Raw genomic sequence first — 19,416 nt, 5'->3', positions numbered from 1 at the left:
GGGCTGTGAGGAGCTGTGAGGGGCTGTGCCTGCTATTTCCCGGGATCGGCAAGCAGCAGAGACGGTGGGCTGGACACTGGGCCCATCACCACAGCCCGGCCATTCTTCCCAGGAGTGCGGCAGAGCGGCTGGAGGGGTTGGGACAGGGCCAGCTGTCACAGCACGATGCTCCAAAGCACACAGCTCCCCTGCTTTCTGTCATTTCCCTGCCTAGCAAACACGGGGAGAGGCCAGCCCAGAGCATGGACACAAGTGGGGGAACCCCCTCCCAGCAGGGCTCTTTGTGCCAGTGTATCCAGAGGGTCAGAAGCAGACACAGCACCACAAACCATGTCCTCCTGCCCAATCCCTGCCTCACGTGAGGCCTCTCTGCCCTCCATGCTTCATCTGCACAGGGTTCCACCACAGAAGGCCGCCGTGGCTGTCATTACTCCAGTGTGGAGCTGAGGAACAGGTGGACCAAATGACCTGCTCATGTCCAGTTGGGAAGCACTGCAGGGCAGGGAGGGATTGACCCCAAGTGTCTCAGCTTCCCCTAAAGAGCAGCTCAGCACTGACTCCACTTCACGTGGCTTCAGCACATGGTGGTAGAGCTGTCCCCGTGGGAGTGCACACCGTGGGAAGGCCAGCTCTCCCCTCGGAGGACAAGGAAGGGGCAGATTGAAACCGAAAGCCCTTGTTTTGCTTTTCACACTACAAAAGTTAGCTGACATCAGTGGTCTCCTCCCAGAAAAAGGGGAACTAAACCTGGACCCAAGGGTGGGAGAAGCAGGGGAGTTCCTGCACACAATAAATGGAAGCTCGCCAGCACACGAGAGCAGAACAATAACCCCACACGGCTGAGTGCTTGTGAACGGTGTCATTCCAGGGAAACCAGATCCTGGGCAGGCTCCCAAGTCAATGGGGGCTGATGCTGGCAAGAGTTGTGCTCCATGCCATACCTGCAGGTACAGTGGAGCTGGGGGAGGTCAGGGGGTGCCTGGAATCGCTGAGCATGGAGGTGGCAGAGCCCATATATCCTACAGCAACTACACTGGGGAATAATCACGGCTTATCTCTGCCAGGGTATAGAGTGCTCCCTTCTGGGTACCACTGAACCTCTGTCATTCACGACATCTACCTGCAAGGAGATGCTGGGGCTTTATGGCTGTGATTTGGGATCATCTGGCTTTTAGGGAGGGAGAATGACTAGGTCCCCTGTACTGTGAGTCCAGCCCTGTCACACAGGTTATTTCACCATCTGTGCTTCAATTTCCCCAGGTAAAAATGTGCTGGAGAAGGCACAGGCAGCTCCAGTGGGCAGGGCAGGAGCAGGGAGGCGTCAGGTGGCTTGCAAGGACCAGAGAGGACCAAAGATGGAGACCCAGTCCAGAGCAGAGTAACACTGTTTTCATCCTCTCTCCCTGTTCCCACTCCCCTCTGCTCCCTGCTCCAAGCAGTGGAGAGCAAGATCTCCTCATCTGACATCCTCCAGCTCGGAGCTCCTCAAAAAGGGCAGGTGAGGCTGGGTGTGTACCCTTATTCCCCATCCAAAAGCTGTTCCTGGCTGCCCTCTGGGCCAGGAGGTGACTCAGCTGACTGACCGCTGTGTCTCTGCAGGTTTGTAACCACGTGAGTGTGTGTCTGTAAGGATCTAATTGCCCTGTGCTCTCTGAACCACCTCTCCCTGTAATCCCAGACGGAGTGGGGAGAGACCATACTTGGAGGAAGAGGCAGCTCCAAGAGTCTGGGAGCCAAAATTTACAATAAATCTTGGTGCTTGCTGTAAACAGCCCCTGAGAGGGTGTTACAGGACACAGCAGAGATGGAGGCAGCAGAACCCCCATCTGGAACCTCTGCCAGCCCTGCTGGCTCGGGTTGGATTTGGCAAAGAGAAAGAGCTGCCAAAGACCTCAGAATTGGCTCCAGCTCCCTGTCCTGGACCTGGATGCTGCTGCTGGCAGCACCACAGGACAAGAAGGCATCAGTTCTTGTCCAGCCAGATGAGATGGCTCAGACAGTGGCAGCCGCTTTCCAGCCTCTGTGCACAGGCATGATGGTATTTGGGAGAACATCTCACATCCTTGGGGGTTTCCTGTTTAATTCTCAACCTAAGGAACTGCAGCAAATGATCCCTGTCTTACACGCTTGTGGAATTCAGAGAGATTAGATTAGGGGTGAATTCTTCCCATATTTCTTATAGGGCTGATATCTCTGCCCTGGCTTTCAGATTGACTTCCCCATCCCCAGCTCATTAATCAGCGGGCTGTTTGTGTCTCTGTCGTTTTCAATCCCGTTAGCTCAGCAGGAGTAATCTATCTGTTCCAGCAGCCCATCGTGTCAAGCCAGTGACCCGTCAGGGCTGTCTGACCCCCTCCCTTTGAAGGCTGAGCGAGGAGTGGCCAGCAGAAAGCTGGGACACGCTCCACTTGGCCAAGAGAAAGCTCCCCATGGCTCGTGCATGGAGCGCGTGGCTGGCATGTGTGAGGGACGGCCGAAGTTCTGGGACCTCCTGCAGCACTTCCCCCCTTCTCTTGGGCACATGGCTGCAGGAAAAAAAATGCTGCTTTCCAGTTTAGCAGTATTCTCCTGACAGCACTCAGCAGCTGGATCAATGCAGTGGTTCTTTAAATGCAATAAACTTCTTAACTAAGGAGTTAAGGCTCACTGGAGCTGATTTCCAGTGGGCAGTGCATCCCATGGCCTGGCTGCCTTCTAGGGCTGCCACACACTCAGGAGCTGTGATTCATACCAAGGGTGGTCTTATTTCAAGGACAGAAAGAAAGAAAGAACCCCCTTTATCTTAATTTAAGTGTTTTGTTATTTGTTTCTGGACATAAACAACCATTCAGCCTTCTCTTTCCTCCCTCACCCTGAGTATCAGCCCCTGACACCGAAACAGCCTCCCATCACTCTCAGGACACTCAGGCATGCAAGGCTCCCAACTCCCGGCCATCCATACCCAAGATCTGTGATGCTTCCAAGAAGAAGGATCATTAGTTAAGGGACTCTTTTGGAGAGCACTCAGCATTTCTCAGGCTCTGTTTCTTTTCTGCCTGCTGTATCATTTGACCCGAGTTTCTGAGAGCTGAGGCGTTGCACAGGGGGTTGAAGAAACGCAATTTCTCCGTCCCAACAGATTTTATAAAGCCCAAGCAGAAGACAATTCTCTCACAGATCAGGGAGGCTAGTTGTTTTTTTTTCTCCTTAGATCAAGAACACCACAACTGTTTTGGAGGCAATGATTGATTTTTATCTGGTGAGGAAGGAGAAATCTGACAAAGTTTTCTCTGAGCAGTGGCAAAGTCCCCAGCATGGGCTAGTGACAATTAGCCCAGTGTGGGTTTTTGGGCTGTTAAACCTCAGCGGCAAAGCAGGGCACTGAAGCTGAGAAACCCTAGAAAAATCAGCTCTAGGAACCGTTTCAGCATAGTAAAAAAGCACAAAACCTCCTGGCACCCAAGTTACAGCATTAAAAGATGTAACACAAACATAGATGGTGGCAGGGGATTGGAATAAGGTAATCCTTAGGGTCCAAACTCAAACCATTCCATGATTCTATAAGGATTAGTAGAACTTTTCATGGCAAGCTAGGGCAAGCAGAGCGACCTCTGGGATAAGACCAGTCACTCATGAGTTACTCTGCACGAAGCTGTGAAACAAAACCGAGCTGACAGTGAAAGCAGACGAACTCAGGACTGATGAACCCTCCGCTGGGAATTAACATTCCCGTTGGGAACCCCAGCCAGCTCTCCCGGAGAGCGAACCGGGGCAGCCCAAGCTTAAGAACAATTAAAGCCATTGCTCATTACTCACCGGCCAGCGGGATCCCAGCCTCGATGCTCTCCCCGCCGCCGGCTCCAGCCTCTTCTCCCAGTGAAGCCAGAGCACCTGGAGGCGGCAGGAGGAGCCGGAGGTGGGGAGGACAGCCGGGGGCAGCCCCTCATTCATACCCAGCCCCGGCTGCGGGATCTCCGTCTGCTCCGTCCCTCCATGCACACGCCGCAATTGCCATCTAGCGGTGTGGCATTGGTGTGGCCGGAGCTGCCGGGCTTCCATGGAGTCCCGGGGAAATATTCTTCTTTTCCCGGGAAGTTCCATCCCTGCAGGCCCACCTCATGGAGGGGGAGAGGACAGCAGCGCTCCTGCTGTGGATTGGCAAGAGCAGCGCGGTGGAGGGAGAGGTTCGTGGACACAGGCAGCAGGGATGGAGAGGAAAGCTCTGGTCCATGAGCAACTCCAGAGTGAAATGTGATGGAAAGGCAAATGTGGGGAGATCTGGGCTCCAATGCTCAAGCACAGTGCAGCAGGAGCAGACACAGAGATCCAAGGATGTATTAACCATCTCCCCTTGAATCCTGTGTTTAGTTTTGGGGCCCTCACTACAAGAAGGACGTTGAGGTGCTGGAGAATGTCCAGAGAAGGGCAATGGAGCTGGGAGCACAGTCCGATGAGAAGGGGGGACTGGAGGGGACCAGCCTGGAGAAAACAGGGTACAAGGAGTCTTTATGGCTCTTTACAACTCCCTGGGAGCAGGCTGGAGCCTGGGAGGAGGTGGGGGGGGTTTAGGTTCTCCCCAGGCAACAAATGTGTTGTGTTTTAATGAGGACAAGAGGAAATGGCTTCAAGTTTTGCCAAAGAAGGTTTAGATGGGATATTAGGAAAAAAATTTCACTGAAGGGATTGTCAGGCATTGAAACAGGCTCTTCAGGGAAGTGGTGGAGTCACCATCCCTGGAGGGATGTAAAAATCATGTAGAAGTGGTACTTGGGGACATGGTTTAGTGGTGGGCTTGGCAGTGTTAACAGCTGGGCTCAGTGATCTTCGAGGTCTTTTCCAATCTAAATGATTGCGTGATTTACAAGGTGATTTTTAGCTCCAGACAGGCTCTGGGCTGATCCTGCAGCCTGAACGCCCATCAGTGGCTGGGGAGCATGAGGTGCATTCCTGGAGCATACTGGGTTTGGTTTCATCTGAAAGGAATCTGGTGGATACTGGCCCAAGCCAGACCTCTCCTGAGCTGCTCCAGGACACAATCCAAAACTGAGAGAAGTTGTGAGATGGATTTCAGGAGTGCACCCCAGAGCCTTTCCTGTCTTTGCCAAGAGAGCTGCTTGGCCCCTCTCCTATGCCCCAGCAATAGAAGGACCCAAAGGAGTTCCCTAAGGCCCTGCTGAGGCCCTGCGGACACTAAGTGGCCTCAGGTGAGCTCTCATTCACCCATCTGCTGCCCACTGGACTGAGGACTCCATTTAAGGCTAGGTCAGTGCTGTGAGTGCTCTCTCAAGCTGTGCTGCAGGTCCAGCCTTCTCTCCTGGCCAGACTGCAGCCCCAGGTGGGCAGCCCCATCTCATGGAGGGACCTTGGACAGGAGGTACAGGCAGCTTTTCTGACAGCTCGTTGTCACAAGCTGGGGTGACCCTGCTCCTGCTGCCCCTCCTTAACAGGAGTCCAAACCACCCCAGCACAGGTGCTCCAGCTCCTCAGGCTGATCATCTCCTTCCCTGGTGATGGAGCCCAGCATGGGGCAGTGTGAAATCCTGCTGTAGGTGGGCAGGGGGATGTCCTGGGGTGGGAGGTGCTCACCGGGTGTCTGCAGCAGCAGCAGTGCCCATGGTGAGGGCTGGGGCATCTCCAGCGGTGAGCTCCAAGCTGTTACCCAGCCCTCTGCCTTTTCAGGACCAGCCCATCCTTCCATTGTGTGGGACGGGGACTCTGTCCCTGGGGGGCAGTGCTCGAATTCCCAGCTTCCTTGCAGCACTCCACAGGGAAAGAGGTGCACTTTAACAGCTGGACAGGACTGGCCTCCCCCAGGCTGCAAAAAGGGCAGAGCAGCACATACACAGACCCATACAACCACCAGCAGTAGCTTGACCAGACCACAACCCCTTCAAAACGTGCTGGCAAGAAAAATCCACATGAAACTTGGACAAGGGCTTGTGTCAATGCTTATTCCAGCTATTCCGGGCACTGTGTGACTGACTATAGTGTCATTCATCTTCCTTTGAACCTTTGTGCTACCAAAAGGAAGTCCACTAAAGTGCAGCTTCACAAAGATTATACTTGGTGACATTTGAAAGCGTTAACATCCCCAGTACAGGAACAAAGAACAGAATGGGCTTTGTATGGATATGGATAAATAAGGAAATGGAGAACATACATTAAAAATGGGGGCATGATTTGAGCAGCAACCTCCTCTGAACACTGAGCTCCTGTTTCTTGAGTCTTAAAACATGAAATGAAAAAGATTGTCATGTTCATCTGGTACCTGAGGGGTGGCTCCCAGCCTCATCCTCCTTCCAGCAGCCCTTCTGTCCCTGAGGCAGGTCACTGCTGCAGAGGGAAGTGCGTTCCCCAGCTTCTCTCTCTTCTTTCCTTTTACAAACACTTCCCTCAGCACAACTTACTGTTTTTTTCTATTTACAAAGCATAGCTCCAGCTCTTTACATAAATATGTTTCACTGAAAAGGGCCTGAGTCACTGCTGTATCAATATTAATATGAATAAATATTGGAAATCTAAGACTATCTACTTGCTCTACATTGAGAAAAGGGTGGAAAAAAGAAGCTCTTGCTCCAGAACTTCTCAGGTGTCTGAAGCAGCCTCCTGCATATCAACCTGTGTGACTGACAGAGCTCAGAGATCGACATTTCCTTGGGCAGGGGTCCAGGCAGCACTGCCTCCAAACCTCTAAATGGTGGATTTAACCTCCCCATTGGTCCCATTCTCAGTCCAACGCTCCTGTTGCCTGTTCCTTTTAAATTAAATAATCCCTTTTAACCCCCTTGTTCTGCCTTTTCTCCCTGGGCTTTTTGTACACACAGTTCCATTCATCCCAACCTTAGTGCTGGTTTTGGGTCACCCCAGTCCTCCTCCTCCTGTGTGTAACATCTGCACACCAAGCAACTGCTCACAGGGCTTACCCTGTGAATTGTTCCAATTCTCTTATTTGGACCTTCCAAAAATAAAAATGAATTGTAACTTGAGGCATACCCATCACCACAGGATGGCACACAAGGCAATGTGCTGAACACAGCTACAGCAGAAGCATAGTGGTGAGTAATCTCTGAAATAAAAGCAGAATAGTTATAAGATGTAAAGGTAGCAGCAATTCAGCTATGGCTTTGGGTTGCCATCCTTTTAAAAATATTAAAGACATCAAAACCACTACACCAAGGATAAATAGTTGGGGTTTCTGTATCACCAACTACACTGCTGTTTTCCCATAGAAAACTATGCTGTTTTCTGGTTTGGTGCTTCTTTGTAATGCTTTTAGCTTCTCACTCTATTTGTCTGTTCCAGGTTGTGAACAACCTTGTTCCAGTCACCTCAGCCCAGCCCCAGTGGAGGACTCCATGTCCCCTAATCCTGGATATCCCCCTGCGGATGCACAGCAAGGGTAGATGCCATGCCTATGGAGAGATGTGTGTACACACATCTTCAAGGGAATACACACGAGCTCGCTCTGGGTTACCTTGGAGAAGTGGAATTTTGAGGATTCAAGTCAGTATCTATCCAGGGGATACCTTGATTTTCCATGGGCTGGCACCAGGATACTTCCTACAGTTGAGGTCCCCAAGCCACACGGATTTCCCCAGAGATCCCACACTTGTGGGAGCAACACTGTGCTGCTCTGACCTCTTGCAACAGAAATATTCCTGATTTCTCATAAACACTTACTATGATCACCAAAATAGTAGAAGCAAACACACCAAGGATTTCTATGATTAATACAACTAACGGGAGGTAGATCTACCACCACTGACAGAAAAAGGATTTCTCTCGATTGGAGACGGATACATCCTGCAAGTAGATATTTTTAATTATTTTTTTTCTCATTTTCACAGCAGTCTGTTCCTGCTCCTCTTGTGTTCCTGACTTAAGCCCTGGCAATGGGCCTGCAAGGAAAGTGTTGTGCTGCCTCTCCTTTCACACAGGCACATCACAGACTAGAAGCAAGCAAGCACACGACTAAGCCAAGGAACATGCATTATTTAGTGTGGTCCATCTGTCCAAGGGAAGCTGCTCTTACATTTATCTAGTTTATTATCTTCTAATTAATCACGTATTATCATTCGTTAACAGGCTTTCACTAAGATGCATGTACCCACTTAACAGATTAATAAAATCAGCTAATGGGTACCCACATTTGGCAGCTGTAAAGGCTCCCTCTGGTTGTCTTGGGAATGATGCTCTGTGGGTGCTCATTTTTGGCACACCCAGGTACCCGACACACCCAGGTGCAGGACAGCCTGTGCAGCAGCTACAAATCTGCACCCAGATTCCCCATCGCAGTCATACTTCTTTTCCCCCTTTGTGCATGGATAATTTCCAGACTTGACAGCTCCAGCTTGTTATGCCACCACCACTTCTCCCTATGTGGGAGTTCATCCCCAGGAGCCCATCACCTTCCTCACCCATCCTTCACAGGCCTGGGGCTCCCAGGGAGACTGGAGGGCCTCACCCCCCATGTACTCACCAGCACCATGCACGCCTCCACCACCCCTGGGTGCAGCACCAGGGGCCACAATACTGCAAACGAGTCCTCCACACTCCTCTGGCATTGCCAGAGACAAGGAAACACAGCTTGGACAGGTCATCTGCTGCTTTTGGAGGTTGTCAGCTCTTGCAGGTGGCTCTTCACCTCCAAATCCTACTGTCTTCAGCTTCCACATCTGCTTTCCCTTCTTTGGGGTATTTGAAAGCAGTGTCAGGCCCTGCTCTCTGCCAGGTGAACAGGAAGGTGGTGGTGGGTACCAGCTCTCCGGGCATGAGATCTGCTCCCACCAGCTACAGCCATTGGCATCATCCTTATCCCTGCAGGTCACACTCACCCTTGTCCCCCTGCTGTGCTTACACACACAAACTTTCCTGTGCTTTGGTCAAACCGTTCCTACTACACATTCCTGTCCAGGAGCTGCCTCCACACCTCCCTGGGACAGGCCAGCAGCACCTACTGGGAAAGCATGGTTATACCCCCACAAGGGTCCCCACACAACACCAGATCCAGCTCACCCCATGTGGAATGTTCTGCCCTGGCTGAGAAGCCCAGACAACACCCAGCACTAATGAGGTCATCTTCAGCCATTAAGCTCTTGCTATTAATTGAACCTCAGTGACCTCATCAGTTGCCAAGATGAATCCCACAGAGATCACTCCTGCTCCTGAATTCTCACAGGCCTTGAGTCCTGAATTCCTCACAGCAGCTGGGATCTCCTGCTCCCAGCTCCCATCCTGACCCAGGAGTACATGGCACCAGGGGTATCTGTCCCTGAGCTGACAGAGAACACGCTGCAGGACAGTGGCACCGCTGGTAGGGTCTCCAAGCTACCAAACTCATTCCAGTCCCACTGACACAGCTGCAACTCCCCAGTGATCTCATCAGCAGAGAGCAAAACACGATGGGAATCTTTCAAAGCACCATGCTTTTAAAACACACCATTTTAGCCACAAAACAAGCACTGACAAATTTTCAGTTTTATTAAAAAAATGCTAGCAGCAAAACCTGTAACAATTCAAAAAACAAACAAAAAAAATGAAGACCAAACCTTCAAAGAACATGACACAGAGAGAAAAAGACTGAGATGGAGAGAGACAGATCTGGGGTTCCTCCACCGTTCACTCAAGTTCCTTATAGCGGGCAAACATGACCCTCCGGACGGCATCGCGGTAGGTCTCGTTGGACTGCCTCTTGGGGGGCTTCCCTGGGGCCCCCAGCCCAGGGCCCCTCCTCCTGTTTTCTGCCTGCAAACAGACAGCTTGTGTTAATGATTTCTCCTCCCATAAATAAAAAGCTTCCCTGGGCAGCTTCAGCACTGCTGACTGCTCCCATGTGGAGCAGAGGAAGAGCAAACGCTCTGCGCTCTTCCAAAAGCTGCTTGGATAAAACTATAGGCCCTTTGTGGGCAACAAAAGCAGCCAGCAAATGCCCAGGGGGAATCAAACCCCAGGGATCAGCTGTGAGGAGCACACAGAGGAGTGGGCAGCCAAGGGTGGGCTGCCAAGAGGCAGTGCCGGCAGCCACGGGCAAGCCGGGATGGGAAGCGAGCAGAGGAAAGCACTGGCGAGAACTGGGCTCCTGGGGAGCTGTTTGCAGCTCGCCTGCATTGGCACAAGCTCAGCTGTTCTCTCTAACAGAGCTCCCATGGGCACTGGTACCTTGCTTGGAATTTCAACCAGTTTTCAAGGACTGGCTCTTGCAGCCAGTATTATTCAGCATTATTCAGCAATACCTGCCTAGAGTTAGCCCAGAAGAGCAGGCCCGAGGCTGGAAGTTTTTCTGGCTTTTCAGTCCAACCTACCTGAATACCAGAGATCTCACCAGCTGGCCCAAGAGATCAGAGTTGTGTGGGGTTGGCATGGTCACATGGCTTTGTCCAGCTTGACTTGCAAGTGAAAGGCAAGCACATCTCTTCTGGCCTTTCTATGAACTGTACGGGGGCTGTGCTTTGCCATCAGCTCCCCATGCAGATGGGGAGCCCTGATGGGAGCTCAGACCTCCCAGAGTGCGGAGCTGGGGCTGCCTCTCGGCAAAGCTGATGTTTTATGGGCACAGGGACCTCGCTACAAGGACTGAGCAGCAGCTGGGACTGGTTCCTGCTGTCTGCACTGAAGAGGGACTCTTGCCTCATGTATATGGGCTCAAGCAAACATGCGTCACAAAGCCTCAAATATTTGCTTTAATGATCTACTTGACTGCAGGCTGAATGTCACCCTGTGAGCCCTGCTCCAAGCTGCCTGTCCCTCAGCAGAGAGCACGGACACCACAGCACCCAGCCAGCCACGAGCCTGCCACCAGAGCACAGCGCTGCTCATGTGGCCCTGGGCAAGGCAGAGCAGACCCTGCCCCAGGCTGCTTCCCTGATGAACGCTCTGCAGTAATTTAAGGTTCTCTGAGAGCTCAGCCTGTCTCAGAAGGCAGGATCTACCTGACCCTGCCTATCCCTGACATTCTTTCCCAATGGGTCTCTACTCCTTGTCAGGTGCCATATATTGGTATTATCTTCTGATATCCAGAGTCTGCAATGGCAGCAAGAGCCCCACAAGTGCTAAGGAGAGCAGACAAAGAGCATCTTGGGCCCCATGGCTTTGCCTGTGCTCACATCTCCCCAGGGGAAGTTCAGCTTTTTCCCCAGCTCACATTGCCGCAGAGAGCCAAGCTGGTGACCTGTTCAAACCCCAGCCTGACTTTGAGCAGGTACTAGTGAGATGCTCACACCCTTCCTGCTCATTCTGTTTTCAACACCTCCAGATCCATATAAATTCTAACCTTGTTCTATGGCCAGCATACAGCCCCTCCCAGCCTGTAAAGTTCATCAGTGCACACATGTTATTCCATCAAGGGGGTGCTGAGATTTGTAGCCTGACTTGAACTCCCTCCAGCTGTCCTGGGAAACAGCATGGGCTGCAGGACAGTGGTGTGCTTTGAAAGGCAGGAAAACTCACCTCCAGTGGTGATGCTGTGCCCTGCTGGTTGTGGCCAAAGCCCTTCTTCCACCCTGGAGACTGCATCATTCGGTTCCCTTTGTTGTTACTGTCAAGCCTTGGGTCATAGTCACTGCAAAAGAACCAGAATCAATTGTCCAGTCTTGCAGTGCTTCAAACACATGCCAGGGATTTTCAGTTCTGCTAACAGCACCTTCATGGACATTTCAGCTTCTCATGTGGAATATCCAAGTTTCTTGCCAGAAGCACAGTGCCTAAGGAAACCACCACGGCAGATTCTGTGTGCAGGGCTCACACACCTCTGACTGCAAACTTCCTTGTCCCACCTCAGGGGAGTTGCCCTCACCAGGGCACAGGAAATGAGCTCAGACTCCAAAATATTTACTGTGTAAGCAAGCCAGGAGCCTTCTGTGCTTGTAGTTCCTAGTTAAAGTCTTAGCAATGGCAGGAAAGCAAAGTCTAATCCCTGCTGCTGTTAGATCTTTCCTTTCTCCCAGTGCTCAACAGATGCAGTGTTGATTCGGACACTCTTTCTCCCACCTCATTACTCATCCAAGACCATTAACCAAAAGTCAGTTTTGAAAACCTCTCAGCATAAAAGACTCTTCCTTCAGACAATTTCTACTTTCTGGCTGCTGGTGACACTGCACACAAACTGTTTTAGTTTATCTACAGCTATTCCAGGAAAACAGAGGGAAGAGAAGATGTGGATGTTTAAACTGCAAGACACAGAGGAAAGGTCTCCTTCTGAGGTGCTGTGCCAGAAGAAAACAGGCACATAACCAGTTCTATCTTCAACACATGCCTGGCCGTTCCTCAGCCCACTGAACACGCGAGCTCACAGCAGGCAGGCCTGTCGAGAACTCCACACAGCACGCACTTTCTTCCTCCACCTACTCTGAACGAGATGGAAACAGCTCCCAGCGTTCTTCTGAGTCAGGGAACAGATGAAACACAGCTTTGCTCTTTCTTTCAATGGCTAGATGCCAGGACAGGAGGGCAGCAAGTGCCTTAAGGACGATGTGGATGGGAACAGGCTGCATTTCATTCTCTGTGTCCAGCCAGACACACTCAGAGCCCCATCTCACCCCTCCAGCACCAGGCAGCTTTGCACTGCTCTGCCCTAAACCCTTGTTTCCACCCCAGCCCTTTCCTGATCTCTGCAAGATGTCCTGCAGTACCACAGGATCACACTTTGAGTAATTCTGTCTCAGTCTGTCTGGCTGTTACTTTGCAGATCTACCCCACTGGACAATTCCCAGCCTTGGTCTGCCAGCAGCACACATCCCACCCCAACACCAGCATCCCCAAAGAGATCTAACCCAGAACAGCCATTACCTCTCTGAGTCCCGGTCATATCTGAGTCGTTTCCTCTCTGGTGAATCCATCTGTTGGAATTTCTCTCTCCGGTCATTTCCTTTGTCTTTATGCCTCCCCTTCACAACAGGAAGAGCAAAGTAAGTACAGGAGCTATGAAGGAGTCAACACTGCAGGAGACTGCTCTGCATCCAGGTCTCATCTCATTCTCAGCTGGCTGGAATGCTGTCCTGGGGGCTCACAAACACTGAATGCTCACATCCCACAATACACTTGCTCTGTTCAGATGCCATCTGTTGGGCTGACCCTGACCTGTTGTTGTAGCCTTATAGCTACTGCACCAGGAGCAGCTCTGTGACCTTCCAAAAAATGGACAGGTACAGCTCTCCTGTCCCTGGCCAGGCAGCAGCAGCCCATACACCCCATCAGTTTTAGATGGAAATTTGTGTCCAACATAGCCCAGAACCCAAAGGCTGGCTTGCAGGACAACAAAACCACACTCAGACCCTTCTGTGAGGAGCAAGATCCACTCTTAGAAGTCACAGAACTACCTACAGATCCCCATGCAGAGTGAGCCCACAGCTCACTTTTGGGAAGCATCTGATGCCTGGTGCCTAAGTGGATGCCTGCTGATACCTGGTGCATAAGTGGAGGGTCTTCCTGGGAACACCACCCCCCCAGTGCAGAAGCACAAGCAGCTGCCTGCCCACCACCAGAGACGCACCTCACGCTCTCTCTTCTCCAAATACGCCAGTTCCTGCTCAGATCGTTTAATCTTCATATGAATCTCTAGGTTTTGCTGGAAAGAGGAAAACAGAAAGCAGTGTCAAGCAGGGAACACAAGCTGTCAGGGTCATCTGCTCCACCCATAAGGAGCACAGCTAAAGCAGCATGCTCTTGTACCTGCACTATACCAAGCACAGCAGCCTCTCCTGCAGCCCAGACTACCTTCTCCTCCAGAGAGGCCTGGAGCCCTTCCTCCCTGCAGTAAGGAAGGCAACCAGTCCTATTTAACCCACGTGCAGCTTGGCTCTCCTAAACGCAAGAGCTCAAAGGCAGCACAGAACATGAGGGTGCACATGCCAAGTTCCTACCGCTCTCACACTTGTGTGTGCCAGCACTCCACTCTCCCCAAGCCTCAGCTGTCTCACTACAGCTTACCAAGTCACACCTTGATGTTATAGCACTCCCAAGGCAGGAACAAGCAGTTCACACAATGCTTTGAACACAGCTTTTGCCTGCTACTGTGTCAATTTCAGCACAGCTCTTCCCACCCAACCACTGCATTTCCCTTGCAGCTCACAAAGCCACTGAGCCAATGGCAGCCCCCAGCTTCCCCACACCTTGTGCAGGTTGGAAAGCTGCTGGTGCTTGATGAGCACTTCCTTGTTGGGAAACTGCCTCCTGCACAGCAGGCAGGCCAGCTTGTTCCAGTCAGTCAGTTTGTCGTCGCTGGCCTTGGCCTTCCGCGGCTGCTCCTCGCGCGGTGCTGGTGGGTGCGGGGGAGGCGGCAGCCACTGAGCCTGGGACTGCTCCTCCTCTTCCTCCTCCTCTTCATTGTCGCTGTCTCCTCCATACTCTCCCAGAAGTCCTATCAGAGGGTTCACCACCTTGGGCTGAGGGAAGCAGAGAAAAGTGTGACAATATGTAGCATCAAGCCTGCCAGGACAGCGGGGCTTTGCATTCCTGACCCATCTCCCCATGACTACTGTCTGTTTGAGTCCAAGAGGCAGAGAGCTGCTTCCCAGCAGCACAGGCAGGGAACAGAGAGGAGCTGGCTGGCTTCTTTCCCTTCACACTACAGGTTGGAAGCCCTTCTGCTCTCTAGACAGGCTGTGCTTCGGTGCCAGGCTTTTCCAACTTGCCACACACCTGAGAGCACAAGAAGCCAACCGAGGCAGCGGCTGTTTGGCAGCGAGCTGCTGTCACTCACTTCCTCTAGAAATGGATATCAGTGAGATTTGGCCTTCCTCAGCCTGGAGGTGGCTGGAAGAGTTTTCTGCCTTAGGACTACTTGAGTGAGATCCTGCTCAAATGCAGGTACCAAACTTCCCCATGCTAGAAGCCCACAAACAAGGTCAGACTTAAAAAACAAACTACCTTCCATCCCCAGCACTCCTTCCTCTGGCATGAGAAACATCTCTGGCAGCTCTGGCACTCACAGTTGCAGCCAGGCTGTGCTGAGCCTCCTGAGAACTGTATCAAGGCTCAAACAGATCAACATACAATCCCATGGAGATACTTACCGGGGCTGCACTCTCTTCCTTTTTCACTGAAGGAGGTAAAGGCTTTTTAAAGACATCTTCTGCAGAGAACTTCTCCTCTCCAGTCTCAGTCTGAAACAGTCAAGATCAGGTGTTAAGACTGCCATAGCATGGACTCAGAGCACACAGCAGCTAAGCACTCATTCAGACAGGCCTCCAAGAAAACCAGGTGGTTGGCAGAAATGAGGTGATGGTTTTGGTAGGAGACATTCCCCTTCTGGGGAATGCAGAGCTCTCCTGGAGCCATACCCGTGATTTCAGAGACAACTGCAGCAGCTCATCACGCTGTCCCAGCCCACCCCACTCAGTCTCTGCTACTGTGATGCTGACAGTCATGCCTCATATCAGAGAGGGAGCTGAGGCAGGGCCAGGTCACATTTGAGCACCTCTGTGTGTGCACAAAGGACATGAAGACCAGGTTCAAAGCAACCCCCACTGCCAGACAACACCAATTTTCTCTGCTGTGACTGTGGAATGACATATGGCCAGGCAGAGCCAGCATGGGGGGGGGCGCTTCCAGGATCTTCTTTATCCTGGACAGAGGGCACCAGAGACTGCAGTCAGCACTGCAACAGGATGAGCCTGTGATACTCAGCTGTGTGCTCAGCAGCACAGACAGTAGGCTGGGATGAAGCTTCACTTTCACACATTTTACAGAGAACTGGGCTGGAGCCCTGGACAGGCTCCAATTTAGTGGCTCATGAGTTACTCGCACTTGACCAGGGAAGACAAGTGTAACACCTCACCAGGCCTGTGCTCTCATCCTTCTTCACAGAGGGAGGCAATGGCTTTTTGAAGACATCTTCTGCAAAGAATCTCTCCTCTCCAGGCTCATTCTGAAAAATCCAAGACTTGGCGTTAGGAAAGCAACAACACAGGTATCAGAGAGCACACAGTGCAGCCAGGAAGCCACTTCTGGGCATCCATGGAAAACAGACAAGTGGGGAAAACGACAGAATGATTTACTGGAGATGCTTTTACCCTTCATTCAGACAGGACCATGCTTCTCCTAGGTCAGTGTCCCTGAAAGCCTCTGTACCTGATGACTCCTTGGCTGGCTTGTTACCAGCCTCAGGGATGGTTACAGTCCTCAAGTCCCGGGTGCCCAGGACTGGTTCCACTGAGTATATTCAGACCAAGAGGCAAGAACACAAAGTTTCCACATTGGTGGCTAAATCACTTCTACCAACTCTCCTGGCATTCCTCAGGCCCTGTCAGTATCACAGACCTCAAACATCGCTTTGGGCAGCTACTCCCAACCAGCAGCTCCCACACTGGGATTTGCTCACTGGGAAGAGCAATGAAGGGCACTATCTTGAGACTGGGGGGGCAGAAACTGAAGTTAGGGGAGAGCTGAGTCTCCATCATCGTCTGAATTGGTGTGTTTAAATGTCTCTGCCACTTTTTTGTTGTCTCTATTACAATAGTTGGGTGCTTTCAGCAGAGTGAGCAAAACATGTCTCAGTTACCTGAGAATCCTTCTGAATCCTTCAATATAAGGAAGGGATGAGAAGCCCTGGATTCAATTTAAGGAGAGAAAAATTTTGGGAACTTACTCCCTGGCTGGACAACCACCATGCTCCTTTCTGGCTGTTGACCCCATTTGTCTTCTCTCACTGTCCCTGCCTTTCTGAATCCTCCAGTTACTCTCTATTTGTTAACCTCTCTTCCATCAGTCTCTTGGCTTCAGGTCATTCTGATGCCTGGAGGTAGTTACCTTAGCAGAAGTACTTTTCCCTTTGTCCTTTTTGTCCCTGTTGTCCCTGCTGTGTGACTCCTTCCTGTCACTTGTCCGTTCTTGGCTCCCATGCCGCCGCCTTCTGCTCTCCGTCGGGGGTGGTGAGGAGGGTTCCCGGTCTATTGTGACTTCCCTCTGAAAGAGGCATTTGGAGCAGGCTTAGCCCAATCCCTGCAGTCTTCTCACTGCTTGCTGAGCTGGGGAGACCAGCACAGTAAGAAGGGACTGCAGAGGGCAAGGGCTTCAGAACTTTGATGGGGCAGAAGACAGCTAACCACAGCCAGGTCACCAAAGCACTGCCCTGCTCTCCCACAACATGGACATACCCAGGATCATGAGAACAAGATTATAGCTCAGAAAATCTCTGCTGATGGCTCTTTTTTGGCATCCTTACAGCTACTGCTGGCTAGGGTTCTGAAGCAGAGACCACAGATGAAAACAGAGCTCTGCTCTCCATTCTGTCTTACAGACAGTCACATATCACATGTCTACAACAAAATTTAGCTATGATGCTCTGCCTGTAAGTCTACTCAAGGAAAACCAGACCAAAAACCCTCCAAAGTCAGGGCTTCAGAGGCCAGAGGCAGCTACAGCTGGATCAACACACAGCTAATGGGTTCTTAGGCTCTCATTGATATTTTGCAATTTGCATCTCTTTCACACAGGTCAGAAGACAGACTAAAAGACACAAAGCTGCCTCTGTACTGCATGCTGGCTTGTCTTGAGGATCTGGCTGCAAAATCCCTCCAGTGAAGAGCAGTTTTTAAGAACATATTGCATGTAAAGTTTCCTTCCCAAGCACTCACCTGAGTTCTGGGGTCATAGTATGTCCCAGCTATGGGATCATAGTAATTCCCAGTGTCAGGATCATAAATGTATGTGGACACATCCGATGGTGCTGGAGAGAGAGAGACGAGAGTTAGCACTACAGGCTTCCAAAAGCAGAACTTGCCTTTTAGAAAGACAAAAGCACAAACAAATATTGAACTGCTAAATGGATCAAGAATGGAAAAAAATTATTTTTTTTCTCCTGGCAAGAGAGGTATGAGTATCTTCATACCACTTGACCTACATAATCACTTCTTTAAAGAGTAAGAGGGGTGATAAGTTTTCACAGTTCTGGTTAGGACTCTGGCAAAACTTCCACATCAAAACAAGAGCTGTGCTGAGATCACAAGACCACAACACTTGGTCATGAAATTCAGTAATTTCCCTAAGAATGGGGTAATGAGTATCTACATCCACCCACTCCTGTGAACAAGGAAAAGCTGTTTTCTCTCAATCCTGTTTAAAGTGATGACACTCCCCACATCTCTTCCACCCCATTGGTGCATGAAAGCTCCTGAGAAGAAAAGAGAGTGGATTATTTCTACAGGAAAAGCCAAAGGCCTTAAGGGTAGTAGGCCCATAATGTCAGGAATGCTTCTCATTTCCAGAGAGTCCTTTGACAGACCTCAGAAATGCTATATATAAATCACTAAAACAATCAGGAGTGCTCCTCCAGCTACTGGCACTGCTGCATCAAGTGTATTTTCTTCTGTCTTCTCTAGTAACTGCCAGGCTGATTTTATCCCATCAGTTTTCCACAACAAGGAAAAATAGGCAGCAAGTTTCCTTTATCTGCATGTAGTTTCGCACAGTGAGAATAGAGAGAAACACATCATCAGATAGGAAAATGTGACTAAACAAAGTTGGCAAAGGAACTCACAAGTGGGTGTAGCAAACAAACCTACTCTTAGCCTTTAAAAATATTTTTGGGCTGATTTCTACATGTCAGTGCCCTTTTAAGGAAGAAAAGTCTCCACAGTAGGAGTGAAGCAGAGTTTAACTTACACTGTGCTCTGGTGCGTCTCTGTGATTCGCCACCTCTCCTGTCTCTCATGCCCCTTCTGCCCTGGAGTAAGTGAACAACACAAACAGGTCAGAGATTCTTTAACAAACATCATATTGCTTCTCCTCCCTCTGACAGGCCCAAAGTTCAGGAGAAGAGCTCATTTAGCCATCCTAAACAGAGCATGAGCAGACACAGCTTTTCATCTACAGAGCAATGGACAGTGTCACAAAGCACGAGATCTCTGCAGCTTCCATGAGGGCGCTCACAGCAATCTGTATGGAAACCTCCACCCCATCCAGTATATGGGAAGAGTCCTGTAGTCTAGTAACAAACACTAAGGAGACATTCACTCTGGGAACTGAGATCAGCCAGCAGTGAAATCACTCTATAAAGTGTGGCATCAAGTAACTTCCTCCAGCAGCACTCACCTGCACTTCTATGCACATGATAAACAGTATGAGGGACACAGCAGCAGTGGGCACATTTGAGCATTAGCACCCCATCTTCAAACGTGGTGAAACACATTCTGCAGTTTTTCAACAGCCCAAAGAGAAAAAGCCTGACACAGTCAGGCCCATCACCCTGCAGTGCTCCCTCCCTTTAAGCAACCTGCAGGGAAGCTGTGCAGACCTACCGGGCCATAGTAGGAGTTGTCACCATGCTCCCCATAGTCATTCCTGTTGAGATAAAGGTTGCAAGTTAATGGCAATTTGGTTTTACATTAACCTCAGTATATCCAAAATGATCAGCAGGACCAATAAAGGCAGAAAGACCATCTTTACTGGCCACATGTTGGACTGCATCCATCCCAGGTGACAGACTTGGCAAACCACTGTCTC

The 19,416-nt window shown here is 50.7% G+C and overlaps 2 protein-coding genes across 4 annotated transcripts in view; both read right to left on the bottom strand.

Annotated features, from left to right (window-relative positions):
- Window positions 1-4,270, bottom strand: part of LOC107210332 (semaphorin-3D-like) — a 22,831-nt gene extending 18,561 nt beyond the window's left edge. Inside the window, exon 1 of the mRNA XM_015641044.3 lies at window positions 3,796-4,270. The gene's annotated coding sequence lies outside the window, so the exon portion shown is untranslated. The remainder of the gene's footprint in view (window positions 1-3,795) is intronic.
- Window positions 4,271-9,438: 5,168 nt separating this feature from the next.
- RBM6 (RNA binding motif protein 6) overlaps window positions 9,439-19,416 on the bottom strand; it is a 57,021-nt gene continuing 47,043 nt past the window's right edge. For all 3 annotated transcript variants that reach the window (XM_015640975.3, XM_033517585.1, XM_015640976.2), the window contains 11 exons: window positions 19,212-19,254; window positions 18,577-18,637; window positions 17,550-17,641; window positions 16,723-16,878; window positions 15,752-15,841; window positions 14,988-15,077; window positions 14,085-14,357; window positions 13,466-13,540; window positions 12,763-12,860; window positions 11,425-11,536; window positions 9,439-9,723 (listed from right to left, as the gene is read on the bottom strand). In XM_015640975.3, the coding sequence (XP_015496461.1) occupies window positions 9,598-9,723; window positions 11,425-11,536; window positions 12,763-12,860; window positions 13,466-13,540; window positions 14,085-14,357; window positions 14,988-15,077; window positions 15,752-15,841; window positions 16,723-16,878; window positions 17,550-17,641; window positions 18,577-18,637; window positions 19,212-19,254 (1,216 nt within the window). In that variant the 3' untranslated portion in view covers window positions 9,439-9,597. The remainder of the gene's footprint in view (window positions 9,724-11,424; window positions 11,537-12,762; window positions 12,861-13,465; window positions 13,541-14,084; window positions 14,358-14,987; window positions 15,078-15,751; window positions 15,842-16,722; window positions 16,879-17,549; window positions 17,642-18,576; window positions 18,638-19,211; window positions 19,255-19,416) is intronic.

This window comes from Parus major, chromosome 12 (genome assembly GCF_001522545.3).
Source record: "Parus major isolate Abel chromosome 12, Parus_major1.1, whole genome shotgun sequence".
Taxonomy (NCBI): domain Eukaryota; kingdom Metazoa; phylum Chordata; class Aves; order Passeriformes; family Paridae; genus Parus; species Parus major.
The sequence above is the reverse complement of the archived record's forward strand: the minus strand, read 5'-3'. Positions and strand labels throughout refer to the sequence as shown.